Source organism: Phasianus colchicus, chromosome 10 (assembly GCF_987193195.1).
Source record: "Phasianus colchicus chromosome 10, bPhaCol1.hap1.1, whole genome shotgun sequence".
NCBI classification, from domain to species: Eukaryota; Metazoa; Chordata; class Aves; order Galliformes; family Phasianidae; genus Phasianus; species Phasianus colchicus.
In genome coordinates this window covers 14,189,430-14,216,207 of record NC_143445.1, presented here as the reverse complement: position 1 = coordinate 14,216,207, position 26,778 = coordinate 14,189,430, and the positions used below count along the sequence as shown (strand labels likewise).

The window sequence follows — 26,778 nt, the reverse complement described above, 5'->3', positions numbered from 1 at the left end:
CCCACAGAGCTCAGAATCTTTTTCAGAGAAGAATTTGACCACTCTTTTCTGTCAGAGATGAAAGTGTATCACACTCCCTTCACATGGCAGAAGGTGGGGAAATTAGGAGCTGGGCTGAGGACAGTTAGATGCTCAGAATTATTCTGTTAACATTAACTGGCAGAACACAGTGGTGTAAGACACAAATAATCCCAGTGCCTCTGATAGGATGTGAGTTTGACTGGAGGTCTCCCACAAGGCTGGTCAGTGGTGGGGTGTTATGTGATGAACTGGCGGTGTATTTGAGTGACTGGTAGGCACATCTAACTATAATCAAACATTAACCATTCCCCAACAACTTAGAGGAGAGACCAAACCAAGCTCTTTACCTTTTCTTTAATTAGCAAGTGATGTCCTCGTGCGAAAAATTAAAATCTGAAGTCCAAATACCTTTTTCTATGGGCTTTCACCTCTGCCTCCTTCACTAGGGCAGCAGCTTCTACAGAACTTTTTGAATCTTTGAGAGCACAGCCAGAGCATCCCCCATGCCCTGCAGACTGCTGGGCTCAAATTACTTAGTGGATTATCTTGTTATGATTAAAGAGTTTGGCTCGTGTTCAGAGATGTTACAGTCGTTCCCATGTGGGGTCCCTGTTTGCTCAGCTACATCAGCAATTGATGCCAATGTAACTGCTTGGAGAAAGAGGGACTAGCCACTGAATTTCATGAAGCCTGGCAGAGACAGAGCACTGCTGCTGTGATAGCTGTTCCTGCCATCCTTGCACTGCTGTCACAGCCCGGAGACTTTCTTTGCTCAGCATAAGGCGTGTGGACAGGAGGAAGAGTGGATTCATGCTCCAAAGAGCCAGTCCAGCTGGCTGCCATTCCTCCAGCCCTAACGAGATAGGATTCATCACACTGCCTGCCCTAAGCTTAAAAATAACTCAAGTGAAGCTGGCTAGAGAGATTTATGCTTTTCAGTAAGTACCTTGCTTCCAGCCTGCACACCAGCAATCTCCTGACACAGCACGGAAATATCTTTATAATAGGAACAGGATGTCATCGCCATGTTCACAAGGGCCACCCTAAACCTGGTGAGGTGTCCTCGTTCCACAAATTGCCCTGAACATTGGGCTGGATGTGCAGTAGACAGATATCTCATGGCTGCCTGGTTGGCCTGGCTTATTCCTCTCATTCCCACCTATGTGCTTAACCTCACTGCCTATGCATCCAAGGGCCCCCAGCTGCATGTGGGCACTCCTACAGGTTGCTCAATGAGTTGTGTGCAAGTTGGCTAAAACAAATCCTCTGGAAGGCTGGATGAAGCTGTCTATGAGCACAAACCAGAAATTGCCTTCTCTGAGACCTCCTGCTCTGCTGCTTTGTATAGCATCTTTCCTTGAAGCATTATGTTGTAATGGTAGAACTTAATGGAATCCCTCTGCTCAGATCACCTTGGTCTGCAGAAGCTCATCAGCTCTTCCATGTCTCAGGCCATGCTACCTCCTGCCCAGGCAATGGCACTGCACAGGTACTGCCTAGTGGGTAAAGCAAGGGGCTAAGAGTCTCAACATCGAGGGCAGGATATTCATCCTTACTATCAGGAATAGATAAATGAATGAAGACAACATCTCCACAACCCACTCTAGGTGTGAGTCAGGATAACTACATTGCAGGGGTCAGCACAGAGATCTAATGACCTTGGTCTGAGTAATCATGTGGAAATCATGGTCAAATGAAGTTACTCCTGAAAGCCTCCATGTGGCCTTTTGCATTTGTACCCATTGTGCCCTTCCAGTGGGCAACACAGCTCCCCTTAAGATACAGGCTGCATGCTGGTGAGCACTCCGATTGTGAGAGGACTTGCATTTCCAATGCAAAATGAAAATTCCTGAGTCATCATTTTATCAGGTGCTGAATAAGAACAAGTTTATTTTTTCATATCCTTAATTACATGTTTGGAAGGGGCTGGAGCAGCTCTTAAAATGAGGAGGGGAGATGTTCGAGCAAGCTGTGCTGATAGAGAGACCTCTTGTTTGGCCAAAGTGTGGGAAGAGCACTGCAGGGGACAGCAGAACTGGATGCTCCCTGGCAAGACACACTTTGCTTGTTTCTTTCCTTTTTTTTTTTTCCTCACAGTACAATAAATATGTGTACAGGAAGAAAACAAGGGTTTTGTTTGGCTTGGGGGACTCTTTGGCAATGGTAATACATTTCTATAATTAAATCAGTCCCAACTAAAGCCAGGAATGAGCAAGAACCAGTAAGAACCAGCTGCCCCACTTGAAGTAGCTAACACTGCAGTGTTTCCTATCTAACAGTCAGGCCAGGAATGGCATATTTAATATCTCATCCCTAGAAGCTGTTTCCTCTGAGCAAGGAGAGAGAGAGAGCACAGAAGAGAAGAAAAGAAAGAAACACACCACCGGTATCATTCTTGACACATGGCTTTATCTGTGTGTTTGCTGCTGGCCCTTCAGTGCCTGCCACATAGCACAGTCCCTCCATCAGGCAGCTGTCGATACGGGAAAATTGAGTTTACCGTTAATGAAAGTCACAGCCAATAAGCAATCAGGCAGCATGCTCTCCATCTCGTGATTAATGATTCAGGGGATATTTGTCTTCTACAGCATTGCCAGCCACAGCTTTCCCACCTCTGCAGCTATGGTTCTGAGTCACATCCGAGAACAGACAGGGAATCGAACCTTTGGGTTTGATTTAGTTCTGTCTGAGGATGGAGAAAATTTCAGGAGCAATGAATGCAAAGCAGATGTCACACAGAGGGGTGCAATACCCCATTGCCCGAGACCCAACTGCTACCAGGGCCAGTACCATCCATTCCTCTCCCTGTCTCACATTGCATCTTTCCTGCTGCTTCCCTCCTGACAGCAGCAGCACCTGTGGTGCCACATGATGACTCAGTTAAGGGAGATGATTATTTGACTGATTGGAAATTAAATTTAAATAAAATATTTATTATTATTTAGCAGTAGCATTAGCACAGGGAGGGAATGTGTATGTGCACACAGAGGATGGAAGTGCAGGCTTGTCCCCCTCTCTTACAGAGCAGTGAAGCCACTGAGGAATTCCAGCCTTGGTGCCGTTCTCCTCCAGGTCTGTTCAAAGACTGAATGTGCCCTGCAAATCTCTAACTTGAACCATGTTTCTCAGCCTCTCTCAGATTCATCTACCTTTCCTTTCTAATTCATCACATATTTGAAACAAAACCCCCAAAATGCCATCGTGACACTAGTAAACTTTCCCTGCATGCACACATCTCCTTGGGAGAGAGCAAGAGACTTGACTGATGAGAGCCATAATCCTTTATGAGTGCCCTTGAATATTACTGTGGTCATTTAAGAATCTATAGAGACTCCAAAGGGATCTGAGACTAAATAGTAAGATCAAGAACTTAGATAAAAGAACCTCTCTTACATTGTGCCAAGTGGACTTGAGAAGGAAGCAGAAAGGAGTAATTTTTCCCAAACTTTTAACAAATGTTTGAAAGTTGAGAGGTAAGAGATGAAAGGAGATAATAAACAAATTACCAGATTAAACTTCCATGGGTAATATTTAGGCATTATAGAAGCCAGCACCTTAAGGAGACAGAGCAAGCAGATCAGAAAAAGAGAGAAATCTCCAACACTGTTCTCAGATGGCCACTTCCAGAGGCAATCATGCTAATTGCACACACAAATTAGACAAACAATTATGAATGCATTTTTCAAAATCAAGCCTCATTTGTCTTGCTCTTGCAAGAGTTTCCAATCAACAGCTTGAAATTTCAAATACAGAACAGTTTACTCATCAAAAAGCAAAAGGACGAAGAATATATTGAATGTGAACAGTTAACAATCTCTTCCCTATCTTTCCTATGTTTCTGTAATCAACTCCTTCTAAACATTTAAAAGAGCATTTTCCATTGACACAAGCCATAAAAAGAATTTGGTTTAATAAGGCCCTCTCATCTTAAAAATCCAGAGATAAAAATGTAAATGCACAATAGAATGTTTCAAGTAATTTTGAAGAGGCTATTATCGAGGTATAAACATGACTATCTACCATCTGACATCCTGGCTGTTACTAATATTCTTTATGGGAACTTAAATTATTGTTTGAAAGCGTAATTTACCCTTTCATCATTAAAATCCCTTACATGTTATAATTCACCTAGCTTGAGCAATGAAAATACAGTCAGCTTTCCTTCTCTGAATAAGTACAGTTTTAGCAAATCATTTAAGCATGGGCTTAAAATTAACTAGCTGATTGAGGTCACAGCCCACTTTGCCTATGCATTAGCACACTGCTGCAGGTGATGCAGAGAGGATAAGTAAGCTCCAAACAAAACCCTGTTTTCTGTGAAATCTACCTCTTAAAACATTCCCATTAACATTTAGTGGCATAAATGCCTCTCTGCCTTCATGCAGAAGATGTAACTCTGAGCATTTTAAAATGAGTGCTGGTTCAGATTCAGTGTCAGAAAACTTCCCTGGACAAAACTCTCTTTTGGGAAGGCAGGAAGACAGGGTGTTCATTGCCAACACATCCATCAATGCCCTCCCAGGCTTCTAGATGGCCACCCTAGAATCACAGAATCAGGTTGGGAAAGACCACTAAGGTCATCTATTCCAACTGTTAACCCATCTCCACCATGCCCACTAACCATGTCCTTCACTGGCACAACTCCATGTTTCTTGAACATGACCAGGGACAGTGATTCCACCACCTCCCTGGGCAGCCTGTGCCAATGAACCACGACTATTTCAGAGAAGAAGCGTTTCCTAACATCCAACCTTGGAGCCCTGCAAGCACTGGCTCACAGGTTCTGCTTAACATTTACAGAGTAATTGCCTGCATCTGTTTTCTCCAAGCAGGCAGTCAACACGCTCTCCCTGGTAAGCTGCTCTCCTATTGAACCTTAAATACTTTTATGTGAGAAATGTATAATGAATGGGCTTTTAATGGGAGCTTACTGAATGACTGGGAGTCTCAAATGCTTCTCAAAGCACAAATGAGTAATCTCATCCATACTCTAATATCCTCATGGTGCATTTTCTATTAAATATGTAAAATCTAAGCCCATTTCCCCAGTTCCAGTGTCCAGACTCAGAGTAATATTAACCTTGGAGTTCTGCAGTGTCCCATACAGGTGCTGTTTGAGTCTCTCAGCCACCACTTGGATTTACATAGGATTAATTTCGACTCCACGCACAAGAATCAGAAAACCATTTAAGGGGGAGCACAAGAGGAGGTTTGCAATGTTCAAGCTATGGTTTGCGTGTGCTACAGTGTTTCTTTCATTGCAACAAACATTGGAACTGGGAATGGTTCAAAGAAAGCCAGCAAAAACACTTTAGACTGCAAGGCAGACAGCTTGAGGCCCATGAAATCACAAGTGCCAAGGGAGGAGGACGGGGCCAGATTTTCACCAGACCAAAGAGGTCTCCAGCAGGCATTGAAACAAGCTGTCTGGAATCAGATTCAAAACAAAGGAAAGGGGAGTGCACCTTTCTATATCTGATCCAGGGAAATCCTTTCCACAGGACGCTATGATGCTCAAGGGGAACCTGGTCAAGCACAAAGAAGAGAAATCCACTGAGAATCTCTAAATACATTGAATCATGTCTTGTTCAGAACATTTCCTAAGCTGAAAATAGCTAGCAGCTGGGAGAGCATTTGGGGGACATATCTTAGTACTATTTTCCTACTTCTTTCTATCTGCTTAATCTAGCTGGAAAAAAGAATTGCTGGGTGAGATGGACATTTTATTATGGCCTGGTTTAACTGCTTTCATGTTTTTTTTGTTAATTGATGCTGCCTACGTAATGTTGGTGTTTTTTTTGTTTGTTTGTTTGTTTTGTGAGTGTCAAATAATGCTTTCCAGTCCATATTAAACCCATTGAAGATCTGGCTTTATAACACAACATTATTGCGGATAAAGCAAAGCTGAAACAGGGAGTAAGACATGCTTGCTCCTGGTTTTAAGGCTTAAATAGAGATTATAAACGTGCTACAACAGAAGACTGTCCCTAGGCAGTTAGTGGTGCTACGTGCTTATCGAGAAGCAAGAACTATCATTTAAAAGCCATGTTTCCTGACATCCTCCAGGAGGATCCATCCCTGAGGGCTTGCCCACCAGCGTGCTAACACAGGATATTGACCCAAAGAACACAGTTGTGTGTGCAGCAGAAAGCTCTCAGCAGACCCCACCACTTGCTGGGAATGCCCAACAAGAACAAAATTCATTCACAGAAGTGTTTCATTGGAAAAGGACATGATTCCACTTAACCGTACTTTTTCTTCATGCTTGACAAACCATCTGAAGAAATCTGATTGTTCTGACTCACTTTTCTTAACGTCAAGAGAAAAAACAAAAACAAAAAACCAACTCACTGATATACCATCTCTAAAAAGAAACCAAATCCTTTCACCTTGTGGCTGAGGTGCTGGGAGTGAGCTGCAGGGCAGCAAGAGATCTCCCAGAAGATGTGATGTGTGTCACATTTACTGGGCTGGGTGGAGGCAGGGAAGGAGCATTTCCCTTGCTGAGCAGCCTGCCAGTGACTGACAGACATGAATTTTATCCCCAGAACTGCTCTAGGTTATGGCTAACAACAGTAACAGATTCATCACATTCAGAGTTAGAGGAAAAGCAAACTGAGTTTCAATCTTAACCGTAAAAGGTAAATTCCCAGTCATCTGAGAGGAATGCCTGAGCATTGCAGCAGGAAGTTGAGCCACGCTTGAATATTTACATACATATTTATCTGATCAACCAACCAAATATTTACAAATTACCCTGCTTATCCAGAACAAAAGTGCTTAGGGAAACCAGCCATTTAGCATCTATTGGTGCCTCCAGTCCCAGCAATACACTGACTGCAATAATAACCCCAAGAAGGTGGCAAGCAGTAGAGTTGGGAACAAGGAGAGCACACTGCACAGGGACGTAGGGACGTGTCCCCAAACTGTCAGGGTCTGCACCCGAATTTCACCACTGTGATTCCTTGTACAGTCAGATGCACGTACAGGGCTACTAAAGGGAAAGCTGCTGTCTCCAACAGAGGAAAAAAGCATTGTGGAAGAAGATGAGCAGCAGCAAGTCGCAAGAATTCAGACAAACATTAACAGCGTGTTGGCTGCCCAGTCCCACCACCAGCATACTTGTGATCTCCCCATTTGGTCTGATTTTCACCACACATTTTGATAGAAGAGGAAATCCAGAATGGAGAAGGAATTTGCAGTAGAGAGAACTTGACAACACCTTTCCAGTGGTCATTTCTATATGCACCAACATCATCAAGACACTTAAGTACCACTGCTGCAGGAATACAACAGACACATCTGATCCTTGTGCTTTCCCAGTCTGAATGTTTCATTTAAACATGTTCACCTCCACCCCAAGCCGCACAGGGAAGGCTGCTGTGATTTGTCCCTCCATTCTATCACACCCCAGGTTCCCCCAGCAGATTTTCCAAACCTGAAAATTCACCAGACTAAGGCAGAGCATGAAGTACCACTTTTACCCACCACACATTTCTAGAGCCAGTTTCATAAGAAGCCCCCCTTTCTCCATCTCTCTGCCTTGGTGCTTTCAGTTCCTTATTCCATCTTCATGTTCATGTATCCTTCCCACACTATCCATGTCTTCTCTACCCACATCTCTACCAGCAAAAAAAAAAACCAAAAACACAACAGAAGAAGATTAGTAACAGCAAGTCACAGGAACTCAGAAAGTTTTGCATTTAAAATACTTCCCCTGCTTTTAATGCCCACACATTCAGTTTTCCTTCTCTGGGACCTTTCTGTGTTCCCCTGCATCCTGCCCATTTTTCCCTGCATGGTCACAGGCACAACTGAAGAAATCTGAGAAGACTACCTAGAAAGCAGGCAGAAAACTGGGACCAAAATTACTGGATTAGGCAGGGGATTTTCTAGTTCCCTCAACCCTTTCTTCTATCTTCAGGATCACCAGCAATGTCAGCAAGTGAGTAATCAGGCCTATGTCCAGTGCACTCATCAGATGAAAGACCCACAATAAATGCAATGTCTCAACGGGTCCCGTGTACAACTGTGACTACATAAATAGATTTGCTGGGAACTGCTATTGGGACACATGTAAGAACAGAGAGCTCTGACAAAGCCAAGTCATGGCTTCAGTCAAGTCACTCCATTCTTGTCGTTGCCCACCATTCCCTCAAATTCACATGACAACCTAATTAGGACAGAACACCAAGAGGGCTGTGCTATGCACAAGTGAGTTTTCAAGTGAACGCATGGCTGTGAATGCACATTAAAGCAGAAACAGAACACTAATAAGGAAACAATTGCTAAGTTCATGCTTTTCAGAATGGAATTTTTCCCTCTTATCTGAAACAAACAAAGCCGTGAGGGAATAAGTACAATTCCAGTGATAATCCTCAGTTTGGATCCTGGAAGCATTCCGTGCTGAATTCTGGAGAACAAAACAATGATAATGACTCACACTGGGCCTGTGGGTGGCTCATCACAAAATTAGTAGCAGCTTCCATGCTCCCAGCTGAGACTGGCTTTGCTGGGTTGTTTTCACAGATCTCCAGGACTGCAATTTAGCACATGCAAATGGGCCCAGCAGCCAATCACAGCCACGATACTAGAAAGGCATAAACATGCCACTTAGAAAAATGCTTTACCATACAAAACATGATTACCTCCTTCCATGCCATTTCAGGCTAAGGGAAGAAATGCTATTTTTATTATTAAATGTTGCACATCTCTTTTCCTTTAGGGAGAAGAATCTATTTAAAGGCCTTTAAGCAAACATCTATTCATACAGCTGAAAGCTTTGTATGCTACCACCACATAACCAATCTCTTCTTGCTTTCAAAGCTTGCTGAACTGTTAATGATATCTGTACCACCTGGCTTTATAATGTCTGCAACTAGTATCAGCAACAGCAGAAGGAGTAGTTTACTTTTAGGAACCAGCAGAAAGGTCTGTGGGAAGAGAAGTGTTTGGAAATGATATCTAGTAAATGAGTAGATCATTCTCACAAATAACATAATGGGATCTCGGTTTCTTTTATGAACAGGGCTTTTCAGCTGGGAACTGTGAACACCTCCACAAGGGCCTAAGTCAAATGGACAACAAGTCTATCAGCAGTGATCTCAAATTAAGATAGGAAAAACAGGAGGAATTTTAGGGATGCCTAATGTTAGAGAAGGCTGAAAGACAGTTGTCCAAAACAATGACTCTGTTAAGCACATGATCGTCTTAAAATGGGATTAGGTGCATGTGTAGATGTGCACTTAAACAGTTCGCTGAACTGAGACCTACGTCCGGAAAAACTCCTTGGTCATTGAGTGGATGTGACCTAATGATCTTCACACAGCTCTCAAGCTGAAAGCACTTGCTCTAGGAGTCATCAGCTTTAAGTACCAGCTTATGAACCTGGATTCTTCTGTCATTTTCAAACTGGAAAAACAGTAACACAGAAGACAGCATTTTGTGCATGCAGTCATTCCAGAAAACCAACAGAAAAGCAGGAAAAATCTTTCACAAAATTCTTTGTTAACATTTCTCACCCAAACATGGAGTTTACAACGTGTCAAAGTTGCACATGGTGTTTAAACTCAGACAAATTCTCTCTCTTTCCTTGGTTTGGTACAGGAGGAGGAGGGAACTAAATGTCATACCTTTGCAAAACTCTGTAAACTTCTCGACAACAAGGGCATAGTTGAGCCAACCTTTATTTCAGAGAATTTTTTCCTGTCCTTGTTAAGATGAAGCTTATTTTGCCTATGTTTGTTGAAAGAAAAGCATTTCACAAATACTATTCAATACTGGTTGTGCCCCAGTTGTACCCAGAGAAGTTTCAGGACTCAGAAGGGTAGGTGAAGATCTGGCCATTCCAGACCTCTGCTCTGTATGCCCAGACAGCCAGCTGTCAGCCATGCACTGACCAAACCACCTAATGCCAGGAAGTCCCCAGCCACGTGTCTGCTTTTAAAGATTTCTGAAAAATTTTATTGCAAAGTGAACCATAACATCTTATACGAAATCAAAGACTTTCCTTCACGTAACAACATAGATCTGCATGTGAACACTTCAAAAAAGTTTTACATATAAGCTTTAAGATCATCGTAATCTGTACCTCTGAACTTCTGCCTGATAGGACTTAAGCAATTGCAGCAAATAAGAACTCTGTGAAGACCATCATTTCTAGCTCAGACAGACCAGAGACACACGAGCACTACAGGCTTCCAGGAGAGATACTTAGTGTATGTCTACATGAGAAGGTTACTTCAGAATGAAGGAAAGCGTAGATTTAAAGTGCTATAGCTATTCTTGAATAATACCCAAGAGGAGTGCTCCTATTACAAAATAAAAAAGAATTTTCAGTTTTGCTTAATTCATTTCCCAGGTGAATTAAACTAAATCAGACAAAGGTTTTCTTTCAGCCAGCATATGAGTGTCAACAATAGGAATTACTGTGGAACAGCACATGTACTTAGTTTCCACTGGTCAGCAAATGTTTGTTTTCTAAGGACATGCAACAAGAAGAGGGAGCCTGAGCAAAATGTGTGCAGGCAACTGACACATTTTGAATAGTGGCAGAAAGTAGGGGAGCTGGTTTAGGAATGGAAAGATGCTGATGATCCCCCCAGTGCAACATCATCACTTCTCTGCCTTGTGACCAGCTCCCACCTCCAGCTCAGTGACAGTAAGTCACCTTCTGCCTCCCACCAGCAATGCACATCTGTATCATACTCCCAACTGTCACTCAGCAAGCAGGCCTAAGTTTTACTATTGGTCATGCAGACCTATTATTTCTACCCATTTGAAGCTGACAGCAAAGTGTATGCTCTACATTGTATCCTGACGTCTACCTGAATAAACAACAGTGGGAAAAACTTCCAGAACTGGTGTAAGTGAAGTTCATATGGGTGCACAGATCACTGTGTAAGCCAAACAAGGAATCCCAAACAAAACAAGGCATGTCTGATAAGCCAAATGTTAATCTTGAATACACAACTGTATATCTTATGTATGTAATTCCATTTACATCTGCAAGTGTGGGCACATTATTACAGTGCCCCAAATAGTCTCAGAACAAATGCAACAGTGTGTATGGACAGAAACAGACAGGCTAGTAGCAAAGTCAGTCTGTCCCTGCCTACCTAGACAGAATGCTCATTGCTATTGCCCCAAATATCAGGCTTAGTGTTGTGATGCTTGGAGAAACATAAAGACCTGCTGTGCCAGACATCATTTTAATCTGCCATAAAGCCAGCATCGATCGGCATATTTCCAGGAGCATCTCCAAATTTTACCAGTGTGAGAGGCCCAGTGAAGCCAGTTTCAGAATTTACTTTCAATATGTCCTTAATTTCTGTTGAAGGCATTGTTTTTCAGGATAGGGGCTTGAACTTTGATCCAAACGTTTGAGAACAGATCAGTCTCTGGACTCAACCAGGCCTCTACTACCAAAAAAAAAAAAAAGAAAAAAAAGAAAAAAAGAAAGCTGAAAATGTGTTCCTGCTGAATGTTTTCATTCCAGTTGATCAGGTGATGTGAGAAATACCTGTGGATTTAGCAACAGACAGAAGAGCCCATACAGGAGCCAAGGGCAGAATAAATATGAGACAGAACCACTTGAATGGCCAAATAAGAATTCCTTACAGAGGAGAACTGAAACACTTGCTAGCGGAAATCGTCACACTATGATAACATAGTTAGTACATAGTCTTTTGCTTCAAGTAGTTGCAAGCAAAATAGGTAATCTGAAATGATTTTTCACAATTACATACACAGTTGTATCTCCAATTCAGTCACTGCCTAATGTTTACCTTGAAGTTAGGACTGTAGCAATGTACTGCATTATGTTGACTTAGAAGACCAAAAATCTTCATATCCCAAAGCAGATCATGCATCCCAAGGAAATGGGGAAAAATTTTTAGCAGGGGAAATTAACTTAGAAATAAAGACTTAACAAAATTAATTATGATCACAGAAGGGAAATATCTCTGCACATGCAATGCAATCAGTCAGCTTATGACTTCTGAAACTAAGATACAAGTGAAGTACATGGAAGATGATACACAATATTGCTGTGCCAAAATACTGGAAAATAATACACAGTGGATTAAGGAATAAATCTCTTGTTTCATACTACTATGAATTACTTGCACTGTTGTGACACTTAATAGACTCTTTAAACTACTTTCTTTTTCTTTGAAGTATTATGCACTGGTTTCTGTTGAAGTCAGGAGTGGTCTAGAGCTCTGAGTCAGCACAACACAGAAGTATGAATGTGAATTTAAGCACATGTTTATACCCTTTCTCATGAAAGAAAACGTAGATGGGAGAAGGTTGAAGGTGCTTGTCCAATCATATGGGTAACATGAGTGCACAAATAATTTGGTGTGAACTTCTGACCGTCAGCACAACTCCTCAGATTAGATTATCAAGGGCATAGAATTAGCTCACAGCACTTTATATCCTTGCTGTAGTATACGTTCCCATGGTCATTCTTCTACAACGTATCATCCTTCTGTTGCTTTACATCTCTGACTGGCATAGTCCCCTGGTGCCATGCTAGACAAAATGCTACACCAGTTAGATCTATTGTAGAAGTAGGCACCTATCTCCTGAGGCATGATTACCTTTTAAAGAAGTAGCAAGGAAATCTCTCCTCCAATGGGCCCAGCCCACCGTGACCTCTTTTATCAGGAGCAGCTTTCATTTATTTTTGTGCACATTTTTTTTTGAGAATGTAAAGTCCAATCTCTATAGAAAGGGAACAAATGCAGCCAGGAAAAGAAAACATTTTAACTCCCCAATTCCATGTGAAATACCACAACTGGAGTGATCTGTTGGTGGTCTTGTAGTGGCATTAGGTTAGTAACTAGAAAATAAGGCCAGATAGAGATAATGACAGTCCCATGGGCTGCCTCTTTATAGCACAACATTGTGAAATACACAGACCACACAATGCTCAGTATCACTCAAGGCAAGAGAAATGATGAAAGATCCATCAAGCAGGTCTTAGGACAGGATCAATCAGAAAAGCCAAACAAACTCAACAGGATAACCATCATGACTCTACAACTTGATTTTTGTTTGCTGTAGTTGTAATCTATCATGTCCTAATAACTTAAGCACTACTCCATTTTTTTTACCTGTAGGTTACTGTACACTTTGCTGCCCCAAGTTTGCAAATGACATAACACGAATATTCACAAGTAGCACTAAAAAACCCCTCATACGTCTTTCTCCACTTAAAGAGAAAAATGCCTGTGATACTTTCAAACAAAGCTTTGTTCTGTTTAGTTTGATCAAATCTTTCTTCAAAGTAGGGCAGAAGATATTTTCAAGGGAGCCACGTTGACCATCTTACAGATTTCAGCATGTTCCCTATTCCCTTGAGCTAGTTACATCCAGAACCTGCCCACTCATGGGTCTGGTGGAAGGGAAGGGGATACTGACACATAAACAGCCAGTTCTTGCCGTTAAGAAATTTTCCTTAGGTAGGCCTGAAGGGAACTCAGGCTACCTCAGCAACAGAGTTCCCCAAGCGCAGTCTTTCTCTTCAATGGATAACAGCAAGTATTTACGCAAGAAGCATGGAAAATTCTCTCTTATGAGAATAAGATCTCGCATAAGGAAACAACATAAGCATTAAAAAGAAGCACTAAAGACATCCTTATAAACAACCAGTGCACAAAGATTATAATGGTCAGGAACTGAAAGCCAGTCAAGCTCAAAGCGTCAGCTTTAGTGCTACAACCTCCACAAATCTTAAATAATAGTAATAACACGGGATTCTTTCCATTACCATTTACTCAGTGTTGTGGAAAGGGAAAGTCAGACTCCTAAAACATGTACAGCACAAAGGAAACTGCAGACACACCACTTAAAGGGCTTCATCCAGATCACCCTAAAACTCAGGCACAGTACCATACCAAATCAAGGCACTTGCACTCCCACTCCTAGTCTCTTCTCCAACAATGCTTAGGTACAGCTCAAGTATAAGCATGTTTCAGCCCTTCACCCCACTGTGCTCCCCAACATGGAGCAGCCTCCAGCAGAACTCTCTCCCCAGCAGAACGGGAGGCATAAGACAGTCTGGGAGACTCCCAGCTCCCTCACCAGGAGCAGTCAAGTCAGGGCATCCTCACACAAGAAGACATTTAATACCCTTCAAGAAAATGTTGCAACTACAAACAAATGGGGTATGGGGATATCTTGCAGCAGGCTCAACTCCAAACCTAGAGTTGTTTGGCTGTGTGGCACCTTAGGGAAGCTCACCGCTATTTTGAACAGCAATGGGGCCCACTGTTAGGGTGAGGAACCCAGGTGGGGTGGGGAAAGCACATGAGGGCCATGTGCAAAAAGAGGGCTCCACATGTGTAAGGGAGAACCATGCGGTGCTGTGGGTGCTGCAGGTATGATGTGGTACCCCAGATAACAATACAAGGCTGGCATAGGGGTTTAGGGTGAAACCTCGGGTTAATGGGGGTCGAGGATAAGGACCATGGGTGAGGGACCCGTGTGGGGATGAGGATCCGTGCCTGGGGAATCCCCGCTGGGGTCAGCACCGCGGACAGCGCCCGGCCACCTGTGTGCGGAGCCGGCCGGGCCGACGGGGAGGAGAAGGAAATGGAAGAGGAGGAGGGGGAGGAAGGCCAGGAAACGGGGCCAGCCCAGCCCGAGCGGCACCCAGGAGGGGAGGCGAGGGCGGCGGGGACAAGGACGCGCGCTCCCCCCACCTGGGCTGTTGCTTGATCTCAGGCGCCTTCCACAGAGACACTGCAGCATATGCGAACCTTTCTCCAGGAGAAGCCCGAGAATCCTCATGGATTTCACTTTATGGCGCCCTCCCGTTCCTCGGAAAAGGGACCGGCCCCGGAGCGGCCGGCTTTCAGCGGCGGGGCACCGGCCCTTCTCGCCGCCAAACTTCCCGGCCCATCGCTCCGGTCCCGCCTCGCCTCGGGGGGGGAACCCACCGCCACTTCTCGGGACTTCTCCGCCGGGGGAGGACAGGCTTTGCCGGGAAGGGGGTCGGGCCGGCTGGAAGGACGTCAAGCCCTAGAAACACAAACGGCCGGCTCCCAGCCCTGCCCCCTGCCGGCACAGCCCCCGCCGGGACCCCCCCGCAGCCGGCAGTCTCGGCCGCTGCGCTCCGCCGCCCCCGGGCACCTCCCGCCGCCGCCCCGCACGGCTCCGCCGCGCTCGAGTTGCCCGAGTGCCGCCCGCCGGCAGCGGGACTCACAGCGCGGAGTGGAGCGCACCACGTGCGGGGGGCTCTGAATATGGCTTTTCCGGGGCTCCCTGCGTGGCACGAACCACGAGACCTGCAACGTGGCTGGGAACAAGACACACCTCTCGTCTTAAGTCACCAGTAAGAGCGTGTGTCTGGAAACAGGGATGTGCAAGCTCACAGTCCACACAATCCTTGTTTACGCTCAGGGATCCTAAAGCAACAGCTTTGGGGTAAGGCCGTGTCACTGAAAATTAAGGTTCATTCTCTCTTACACAGTTTTAAACCATGGCAGATACGCTGTTGCAGACTTAACTCCATGCTCAGTTTCTGCACTGCACAAATTTGGACTCACAGATCACAAGCTGGACAGCTGGGGAAGGATGCTCCTCCAAGAGCTGTCATAGGATTCGTAAGACCTCTAAGACCATCTAGTCCAACTGTCCACTTACCACCAACAATGCCCACTAATCATATCCCTCAGGTCCACAACTCCATGTTTCTTGAGCACCTTCAGGGATGGTGACTCCGCCACCTCCCTGGGCAGCCTGTGCCAGAGCACCACTGCTCCTTCTGAGAAGAAAATTTTCCTGATATCCAACCTGAACCTCCTCTGGCACAACTTGAGTCCATTCTCTCTCTTCCTATTGGATGATTAATGGAACTTCTCAGCACAAAAGCCACCCTACACAGGCTGCATAGAGTATGAAATGTTCCTCAGGGGATATACAAAAAACCCTCTTGGATGAACCCTTTTGCCTGAGTAGACTGCAATAGTCCACTAAAAGGGACAAATCCAAACCTTACACCAGGCGAATTTCAATCTGGATTACATTGTGCTTACACACAGTTACATATTCATGCACTGGCTTTCAAAGCTTTTTCTACATTTGCTTCTCCCAACACCCAACAAAAGCAGACCAGCTGTTGGGACTGTTCCTAGAGGCTGCACTAGGAATGTAACCAGCTTTTGGCCAACATTTCACATGGATGGGGAAGTGCAGAACAGGCTTTATTGTTAATACTTGGTAGGATGTCCCTCAACTCATAACAAAACACAAGAGGCACAGCCAGCACGTGGCTGCAGCACTAGGAATTCCACTAGGATGGAAAAACGAAAGCTCTGAATTACATGGAGATCAGAGTACTGACTCACATAAACCGAGCACAGCAAAATAAACGTTGTTCTAGTGTGAATGTCTGTTGAGGATTTGTGGTAAAATCAGTATTGGTGAAAGCACACGAGACATTCATGCCATCAGTAAACACTTCACAGTTTCAGTTTTCCTCCATAATATGAAAAAAAAAAAAAAAAAGAAAGAAATAGTGCAATTGCTGAATGTTTCATGAAATGGAAGCTCTTATTTTTCAGTCAACTGTACTCAGAACACTGAAAACAGCACTTAGAAGCAAAGCCAGTAGCACCAAGTTCAGGACCATTAAAAGGATGCAAAGTAGCATAGATCCCAGGATTAGTTATTAACAAACTGTTTTGCACAGAATGTGGCAAACTCACCAAGTTACAGAAAGCCTACAGCCATCCTGGGAGATGAGAATAGTTGTGGATCTTGCAGATCGGGGACAGCACAGTGAGCTGAAGTCAAGATGCTCCCCATGCATTGCAGCCAGTGTGTAGCTGTGAATGAGGGGGCTCTGAGTTAGTGAAGCCAATGCTGAAGTGCAGCACCAGGTACCAGGAGAGAGGTGCACTGATATCATCTGTTTTAAGCTAGCATAGGAACAGATAGGCATAACCACTTGGACATGTGAGGACACACGTACTAGGCAAGATACAGAGGTTTGCAAGAAGAAAAAATTAGAAGTCTGTGAGCTCTGTTCATTAAAATGACAGTTCTTGGGAAAACAAACAAACAGAAAAATCCCTACACAGCTACTAACAAAATAATCCCCATTTCTCTTTGGGTTTCTATCATCATGATGAGCCCGGCTTGATAGGTGCTGATCTATCAGCACTTCTGTGCATGGCAGGCTTCAATGGGGTCGACTCCTGATTTACAACAGTACAAGAGGGCAGAATCCAACCAGTGGGAAGAATGAGAAAGTGTTACTTGACATTTCTGAAAGAGGGGCATGAGGACTGCAACGAGCACACATTCTTTCAAACTGAGTGGGCTTAAGTAAGTTTAAACAGCAGAATAGAACAACAAAAAAGGCAAATTATAATTCTTTAGGAATGGTGATGCATGACTCAAGTGTGTACATGCCACAAAACTCTCAGTAATATCGTGTACCCAATTAGGTAAATCTTATTGCAGTAAACAAAGCTTATGGAACTTGGGAAGTTAAAGGGATCTGAGATAAATCAAGATATTACTGGATGAGTTAACTCATTTTAATCCAAAACCAAAACAAACCAAAATAAAATTTATTTCTCTGCAAAAGGCCAGCATACATCCAGACAACAGGACATAAATCTTGCCATGCCTCCACTGATGGGCTTACATTATTAAATAATAATGCAAATGACATCTAAAAAGTTGCTGTGAAAATGCTGCAGATAATTAAATTGTGCCCATCAGTTGAACATGGGTGTTAGAAACGACAGTGCAGCAATCGCATTTGCTGGAACATAAAGAAAGCTGAGAAAGACTCATTGAGGTCAGAAGACAGTTGCAGGGAACACAGTGTCATGTGTTTCTCTCTTATTAAATTAAAATGCCATTGGCCTTCTGAAGCACAGAACAGAAACGAGAATATGTTTGGGATTATGGAATTTAAATTAATACCTTCCACTAAAAAGAGGAATACACTGTGCTCTGATCGGAGAAAATAAGGTGATTTAGCAGACAAGGCTCTTTGCTAGGTATTAAAATAGCATAATATGCAGGAGTTTATCAGTTACTAAAACCAAAAATTAAAAAAAAAGAAGTCTACAAAAGCTCACAGAAGAGACTGGTTGCGCAATGCCATTCCCTTCTATTCATGCAAAGGCAGGTGATAATCTTTCAAGGTGCAGGAGTCCATTGTGTTGCTGTTTTCACTACCTGCAGTCCTTTGAACATTATGACTGATAAACAGACAAGCAGCCAGCACAGGTTGTTTTCTCTGTGAGCCGTTGCCTTCTTTATATTTCCTGGCCAAGTGCAGGCGGATGTGGTAAGAAATGTCCCATTAGCCCTGACAGCTCTGTTCAAGTTGGCACCGAAGCAGCCTTTGGCCCTTGTCCCTCTCTGTAATTCTGCACATCTCCCAGGGAGTACATGGGGTTCATTTCTTGACACTCATTCCATGGATCCATCTGTGATCAGCAATAACAGATAACCACTCCTTCTCAGCATCATCTTTCACTGTATGAGCTGTTTGAGCAAAGCCTGCCCTGGAACAGGCTAAAAAATTACATCTCTTTCCAGTGCAAATGCTTATCTGCTGTGATCACAGTATTTTTGAGTATTTCTGCTTACTGGTAGTGCAGCAGAGCACTAACAAAGAGTGATGGCAAGCTCTGCTTCCTGAGAACCATACTTAACCACGCGTGGCTCCTGCATCCAGCTCCATGAGGTGCAGAGCACACCAGTGGGAAACTGTGGCACAAAGCTCAGGAGTTTGCTGAAGGTCACTCGACAAATTTGTGGCTGAGAAAGGAATCACCCATCAGGTCTCATTTTGGTGATTTAGCATGAGGATTAGCCTCTTCCTCATCAGTATAAAATTGCGTCCATTATAAGGCCAAGATAGCAGCTTTTCTGCTTGAAAGTCTACATTGGAAAAAGTATGCCACACACCTTCTAACAGCAAGTGGAAGAGGAGACAGGAATGAAGGACAACTTCATTTTATACATTTAGTTGCCATTCTGTGCTCATAAAGCAGAGCTCTCATAGGAACACATGGAAACAGGAACCACTTCATCCGCTCTTGGTGGAGGAACACACTTGCTGAAATCTCAGCCTCTTCTTGGCTCTACAAAGGAGGTTCAAAAAAAAGATGTCCATAGGCTCAATCATTTCACTGGTTTATCAGGCATACAAAAATCTCACAGTAGTAAGTTCTTAGCAGTCTCATCTCCAGAGATTACAAAGAAATTTAATGTTGTATGTAAGGAAGGCTTTGAGTATCAAATGTCTCAAGCCAGAGTTAATGGAAAGTGGTTGTTCAGGATGTTTTGCATCGCAGTAATACTTCCTCAGAAGCTGAAACTTTTAAGATTTTGCCAGACATATTTTGGTACTAGTGCCAGTGCCTTGGAATGTATGCTTTGGAAAACAGTAAGAGCAGGGTAGCCATGCATCGCTCTGTCCACCCACCTCTAGTGCCCTGCAGCTTTGTGATTCCCTCACCCACAGGATGTCTCACACTGCATTTAAAAATCCTTGATTGATTTCTTCGCAGCAAATTTTTATAATAGGCTGTGGAAGCCATTAATACTGTTAGTTTCCTCCCTGTCTTTTGGCAAGAAGTTCTACAGGTTAATCACATACCGGGAAAAGCTCTCATTACTTTAAAACTGCTTCTTGGAAGTTCCATTTAATGCTCACCTTAGGAGTTATACTGTGAAATGGTAATTTCATGTTCTCCATGACAGTCATGGCTTTATACGCCTCCATCGTATTTCCTTTCTCAATTGTTTCGTTTCTGAAGACATTGAAAATGTCTGATCTGTTTCATCTCTCCCTGAGCAGCAGCCATTCCGCATGCTCCACTGACCTTGTTGCTGCTTCCTGCATCTTTCCTAGCTCTATGCCATTTCTTGAGACAGAATAACTGGGGCTGCACACAGCATTCAGGGTAGGAATACACCAGGGATTCCTAGCATAGTATAATGTTAGCTCCCATTTTCTCTCAGTACCTCTCCCAGTAATTTTAGCTTGTTTCTGCTGAGCTAGCACTTTCAGAGATACCCATAGCATCTCTGAGGCCTTTTACCAAAGACAAAATGGCCCCAATAGCCCCCCTCATCATTAATGACCATGAATTATTATTTTTTTTCTATCCACGGGTACACTCTCCTGCACGGCTCAGTTTATGCTGCTGTTAGCTCTCCAGGTGCTCAGTATCAGGAGATCCTTCTACAACTCAATCCTGCCTACTTCTGCTTTCCTTATTCCAAAAGATTTTGTTCTGCTCAGCAAACCGTATCTCCTCTTGCTCATCAAGATCATTCAGGACCATGGTGCACCACAGCTCTGTCTCCAGTGGTAGTTTCACCGCTCTGGAAGCTTGACCCATTTACACTGAGGGAACTCCAGTGAGGGAAACATTATAGAAATCCAAGTCCATGCCTTCAGATGGATCACCTCTACCCCAGTGCTTAGGGCATGCCAACGTATCAGGAAGGTAGGATCCCCCATAAGAGCCCAGTTGTCCTTCCCCAGACAATCAGAGATGACTGCCAGATCTCCATGGAGTGAGAAGCTCTGATTTTTCACAGGCTGATGAACTTCAGTGCAAATCCCCAGACATTGCCACTTCGCCCTTCACACTTGAGAATGGCAAAAAGCACTGTAAATGTGCCCTCCTTGCTGGTGCGATTCCTCTGCCAGCAGCTCCGAATTCAGTCTCTCAGAAAGGAAAAGGCAGGAGATCTCCTCCTGCCTGCTGATCTCTTTGGGCTCAGAGGTCGTGAGAGAGGAAAGCAGATTAAAGGGCCATAATGCGGTCAGTGATGGGAAGATCTGACCCACAGCGCCCCGGTAATTGAGGTTATTAATCCACAGCAGGCAGCAATGGCTTTGCCTGAGATGTGAGCCAAGCTTAGAGGGCAACAGCTTCTCATCGTGCCAAGAGGCTCAGAGGGTGATCTCAGCAGACTGAGCCCATCACCAGATGCCTTGGGACACCTTGGCTCCCGTGCCTTCAGCAGGTGGCTGATGAGATGAAACCAGTGCCAGAATGGGTGCATCTTCTAAGCTCAATCAGGATGTGCTCTTGGGTTGGGTCATCCCCAATGTATTGCAGGAAATGTGAGCAACTGGCAGGCCCCTCAACTCATTTAGGAGTGCAATTAATCCATCCATCTCCCAGAGGAAGGCTGAGAGGCTGAAGAAAGGAGATTTTCTGAGGGCAAATGTGGGAGATGTTCAATAGTGCAGCTGAGATTGGGCACTACAACCCCAGTCTGCCCTACTTCCAGGGGTACTTAAAGCTTGTTACTGTCATCCAGATCTGAAGCATTTTATTCAGGCATAGTGACAAAACACATTTGCCACAGCCTCATCTAGACAAGCAAGTACTTCCCTGCCTAGCTCCCTGCCTCGGGAGCAACAGCACAAGCAACGCTTTCTGCTTCAATTCACAGCAGCTCAGATCACAGCAAAGTCACTACCAGGGCACTACAGTTCAGACCTTCACTCATTAATTGACCTCTGAAGAGCACACAAAGACACTGTGGAAGCAGACTGCACTGGCAGGGTCACTCCTCTGCAGCAAGCAGCCGCCACCAACACAACACCAAAACAGCAACTGGGACCTTATCACACCAAAATGTGGTCTGGTGTTGTGTTTGAGAAAAGCTCTTTTCTGAAAATGTCTCTCTCCTGGAGCAGTCCTCACTGGCATCAAAGAAAAGATCCTCAGACTTTCTCAGGAAATACTGTTACTTTTGCTTTGGATGGGTACTCCCAAGAGATTCAGTAATCAGCACACTTTCCATAAAATGACATTTCCTAAAGTCTTCCAACCTTGAAGTATTTTCTTTGACAATATGATGAAAATAAAGCCTCAAGGAGAGGTGCTGACCTTATCGAAATGAAGCATTTCTCATACTAACTGTGACAATTGCACGGTACCCACGTATGCTGGCTGGCAATGGTGTGAGCAGGGAAGAACGTGGCTCCCATCCTCTTAGGACACAGATTCTACATCTCTGCGTGCAACAGCTGTAGTCCAGGCAACGCCCCCGTGTGATCATTTGGGGTTCTTTCCTGCATTTGACTCAGGTCTTTTAAGGTTTACATTGTTAGTTTCTCTCTGCAGCCGTAAGAACGAGAAAATAACTAAATATGTCAGGTTGTGATTCTTATGCAACAGCTTGGGGACTTAAGAAAGGCCCCCAAATCCTCTAAAAGTTAGCAACACCAGTTTGCAATATTCACACCAGTGACAGGTAACATCATCAGCTGCCAAGGATGGAATCTCTGCTGACTTGCGACATGCTCAGTAATGGCCTTGCTCTGCTTCTACTGCACATCGGGCAGAGCCAGCCCAGACAGAGGATTACACTGATTATCAGCCCTTGGGAAGTCCTGCTTCCTTATGGGAAGGGAAGAACCCTTCATTCCATGGCAGCTGGAAATACCTGACTTATGCTAGAAGAAAAATTCCAGCAAGTTCCATCTCAAAACGTATAATCTGACAAAATGTGAGCAAAATGGATTCAAGTGATAGATGAAGCATCACTCTTGTGAAGATCACTATGGCACAAGGCCAGAAAGAGGAAATTACAAAAGGTGAATGAGAGAGGGTGGGACTTCAAGAGAAAAATAAAATATGGGAATTAAACAGTCCTGTATATGAGCAGATAAATCAGCAAGATGTTAAATTAACAGAGGGAAACATAGATAAGGGGTGGCCAAGATTCACCATGAGGGTGAATCCCTGTGCTGGTTGTCCACCTCTGGAGAGTAAAGTTCAAACCCTGGGCCATGCACAAGGCACATGTGATGGGCCTGGCATGCCACAGAACACAGCTCATCAGAAGCTAAAGCTGTAACTGTGGTGCAGAACTGACCAAGGCCATAGGAGGAAAGGTCAAATCAGAGGATTTACTGATAATGTCTGAGATGAGGGCCAGATTCACACAGACTGATACTGCTCCATTAGGTCTGAGTTTAGCCCTTACGATTCAAGCACTTAATTATTTTTTCACTTTCAGGATTCAAATCTGGAAGGATAAAGCTGAGCTGCTGTCCTGCCCATGCACACTGGTCTGCCTGTGAGTCACCAAAACACACGTTGCCTAATTCTCACCTTTGCCTGTGAATGACATGTAGCCAGTGCACCTTCTCTGCTCACTTGAGGAAAGTCAGCTCATTACCTGCTAAGGTTATTGGCAGAGCAGCTGCACTGGCTCTACTGCAGGACATGTTCGACCTCCAGCCAGCCCTGCATTAGCCTTGTGCCTGTCTGCATTAGAAGGCCCACAGGCACCATCCAAACAAGTGCCACAGAATGGCAACTGATAAATTTTAGGAAACCTGTCCAATGATTTGCAGCCCTGAGACGAGAAAGCACCTGCAGAATAGAAAATGACAAGTGTAGACCTCAGTCATGACAAATTCTCAGTGCTGCTCACTTCTTGCTGCTAGCAAGGGGCACTGCAGCCATTGCTCCCCATGCCAAAAAGACTGCATCCTACAAATTCTGTAGCATAAATTGGAAGAAACATTCAGCCACAAGGCCTCCCTTTGCTCCTGGGGGATCTGATTATGTGGAAGGCCACATCCAAGTCCTAGCATCCAGAGGCTTGACTCTTTTCCCCACCATTTTGGTTCCTTTTCTGCTATCCTGAGTCCCATAGAAGATCTCCATCCCTCACCCATCTCCTCACCCAGCTGCTGTGCATAGCTTTAACAGGATGACTCAGGCCTAGGAAATGCCAGCTCAATTCCCCCCGGCTGTATTGCAAACTCTTATCTTCAGAAGGTCCTCACGGATCTGGGCTGGGGTGAGGCTGCTGGGCTAGGGAGGGGGAAGCAGTGGTTGCTTTGCAAGGAAAAAGAGGCCTGTAGCCTGCCCAAGCCACAGCTCCTGCTGCTTTCCCTCTGGCCCAGCTCACCCCTGATTAAGTCTTGCTGGAACAGCTTGCTGTATAAGACAGAAATCTTCTTTGTTTTCCAGGATGTCAGAGCCAGGAGCTCCTGAGCAGTGCCAGGCACACCGCTAGGCAGCACACTGCATTTGCTTGAGGCTATTAGGAATGGAAAGGTCAGCTCCCAGGGGGGATCTTTCCTTTCCCCTGCTGAGTTACAGCATGTGGCACTGTCACATCATCTGGTTTTATTCTCCTGTGCTCAGCATCGGGCCATAATGAAACCATAAGCAACCCACCATCACTCAGCAGTGCATGAGAGTGCTCTGGTCCAGCTCTGCAGAGCTGGATTGCACTGCATGCAGAGCTGCAGGGAAGAGACCGATAGCAAGAGACTGGGCTCTCCATTTATATTTGCTTCACTTCTGCAGCAAGCAAGAACAAAGCACAGCAAAGACAGCTTTGCTCCTCTCCCTGCTCCCTGAATCACCCTCCTGGTAAAAGAAAGCTGTCAGGAAAGACCACAGATGTCCAAGATGGTTTATGCAAACAGCTGGTTTTGTAGAGGAAAGCAAATGCAGAAGGATCATTCTCAAGAAGCCTTTTGTTAGATTGCCCAGGATATCCTTTGGAAAAGTTCCTGAAAGGGGTTCACAAGCTTCTGAGCAGCTGCACTTTGCCTGGCAGAGCATCCCCAGGCTGTGGCAGAATGGCACCGGAGCTGCACCTCTGCTCTCTCTTATCTCAGCCCAAAGAAGTGGGGGCACAGCTCAGCAAGCACAGAGAGGATGCCAGCCCCTTGGTCTCCAGGTAAAAAGTGGCCTTTGATGACAGGCAAAGCGGATGCTAGCTTTACTTGCACACCATTGTGGATGTGCCTGGTAATGGGCCTACATTAAGACAGAGTAAATTAATAATCAAGAGCAATCTCTGAGCTGACATCTGCTCCAGCCTGTGGGATGGTCTCTGAGCAGCAAAAACCAGGATAGGGCAATTCCTGGGGAGCAAGTCATAGGGAAAAGCCTGCACTGGTTTGCCAGGAGGCAGACGTGCCTGGGTAATCTCTCATTTTAAAGCTTCTCCCTTCGCACCTCTTACTTCCCCACTTAGGTCCTTGCCTTGTGGGAACTGTTGGTTCATGCCTGTTATACCCTATTATCTCTTCCTTAGTGCCTCTCTCACTGAGGACTGCAGGACTCCTGCTGCGGCCAGTGAGCATTTCTCCCTGGGGTGCACACACCAACTGCGATCAATGGAGTTGGGCACATGCTGGCTTGCCCAGAATGAACAATACTGTGTATAACACTTCAGGGAATATTTTCCCATAGCTTAATAATTGCACTGAGATGGGCCCTTTGTTGCTGGCAGCAGTAGGGGTCACTGTAGTGTGTGATAAGTGGGAGGAAAAAGAAAACCTAAAAATAAAAAACTAAGGGAAAAAAGCCAACAAGCTGAAGCACCTTGTGACAACTCACCCCAGAAGCCCTGTCAGTGTGCCAGGACTGCACTACTTGGGAGCTTGGAGGGAGGAAAAAACTGTCCACTGTCTAATGCTCAAGAGCTCTTTAACCCACTCCATCTACAGCTGCTTTCTGTTTCTGGCTGCTTTTAACCTAGTTTTCGACTTCCAGAACTCTTATTTCTGGCTACAGCTTTCATTAGCAGAGACATGTTCCCCATTCAGCGCCTTCCAGAGATATAGGCTACATCCCCAAAGTGCCTTTGGGAAAGTCATCTGAGGGTGCAGTGCCCTGGAAAACAGGGAGGAGTGTAGCTTCAGGAGTACATTTTTCCCCTCAGTCCTCAGGAACTAAACCCCACTGGTGAGTCTTTTAGATGATATTGTTCTTTCCTAACCACTGTCTATTTTGTTTCTAAGCCTAATGGAAGAGTCTGTTGTGCACAGAGACATCTTTTTCTTTTCTTCATCTTTTTCCTTCTCCTTTTGGCAGTGGAAGGTGATGCAATGCTACTTTCTCTGGTTTTTCAGATCTCCATTTCAGATACAGGCAGCTGGGGAAGAGGTTTCCTTGCACAAAAAGGGTCCCCATTGTAAATACATAGAAATGCAACAACTTCCAGGAACCTCAGTGGTCACTGACCTTCAGTCCAGCTGCAGGAAAACTGAGGAAAAAAAGAATCCAGGAAAGACGTATTCCTGAGTAGGAAGGATCTAAACTCTTTCCAGTCCCAAAGTAACCACATATGTGAAGCATCCCAGTTTAGTTTAGGTCTGCTGGGAGACTTCATCAGCTCACACACCCAGCCAATTGCACAGCCTGCAAAGTTAAACCAGAGTAAGCCCAGACAGTCCAAAACACAGCCCAAATAAATTTGTGTCTGCCTGCAAAAAATAGTGTAAGATAGACCTATGACCACTAGCACCAGCTCAGAAGATATCTTTGGTTTAAGGAAAGCAGCAGTTCCAGAAGACAGACTGGGGATGTTGGACATCAGCAGCCGAGCTGTTTCCACATGAGCTAAGCACAGTTAACAAATCTTAACAGTACACATTGCAGAGATGCTAAGGATGGCATTTCCGTCCCCCCTTCCCAAGCAGAAGTATTACAGTAGGACTGATACAGGCAGCACCAGAAGCATGCAAGTAGCCCAGTGTCCATAAAAGGAATCAAGTTACAAGTGGCCTTAAAACTCAGGGCTTTTGGTTCCATGTCTTGGCTCAGATATCCTCCCAAGAAAAAGCACTTTGAAACCAAAAAGCACATCTCATCTATCCACATTGTCCGCCTTTCCATCTTCTATCGTGGGATTTGCTATGGCCTTAAAAACAGGTTTGGTCTGATGGAGATCAAACCACCAAAAGTTGGGTCATTGGCTGTCACAGCCTATTCG

The 26,778-nt window shown here is 44.6% G+C and overlaps 1 protein-coding gene across 2 annotated transcripts in view; it reads right to left on the bottom strand.

Moving 5' to 3' along the window:
- Positions 1–26,778, bottom strand: part of FGF12 (fibroblast growth factor 12) — a 186,801-nt gene that overhangs the window by 100,390 nt on the left and 59,633 nt on the right. The window contains exon 1 of one of the 2 annotated variants that reach the window (XM_090147387.1): positions 14,730–14,863. The exons of the other annotated variant lie outside the window; for it this stretch is intronic. Coding sequence (XP_090003513.1) covers positions 14,730–14,817 — 88 coding nt within the window. The 5' untranslated portion in view covers positions 14,818–14,863. Of the gene's footprint in view, positions 1–14,729; positions 14,864–26,778 lie in introns of those variants that run through there. 2 annotated transcript variants of the gene reach the window in all.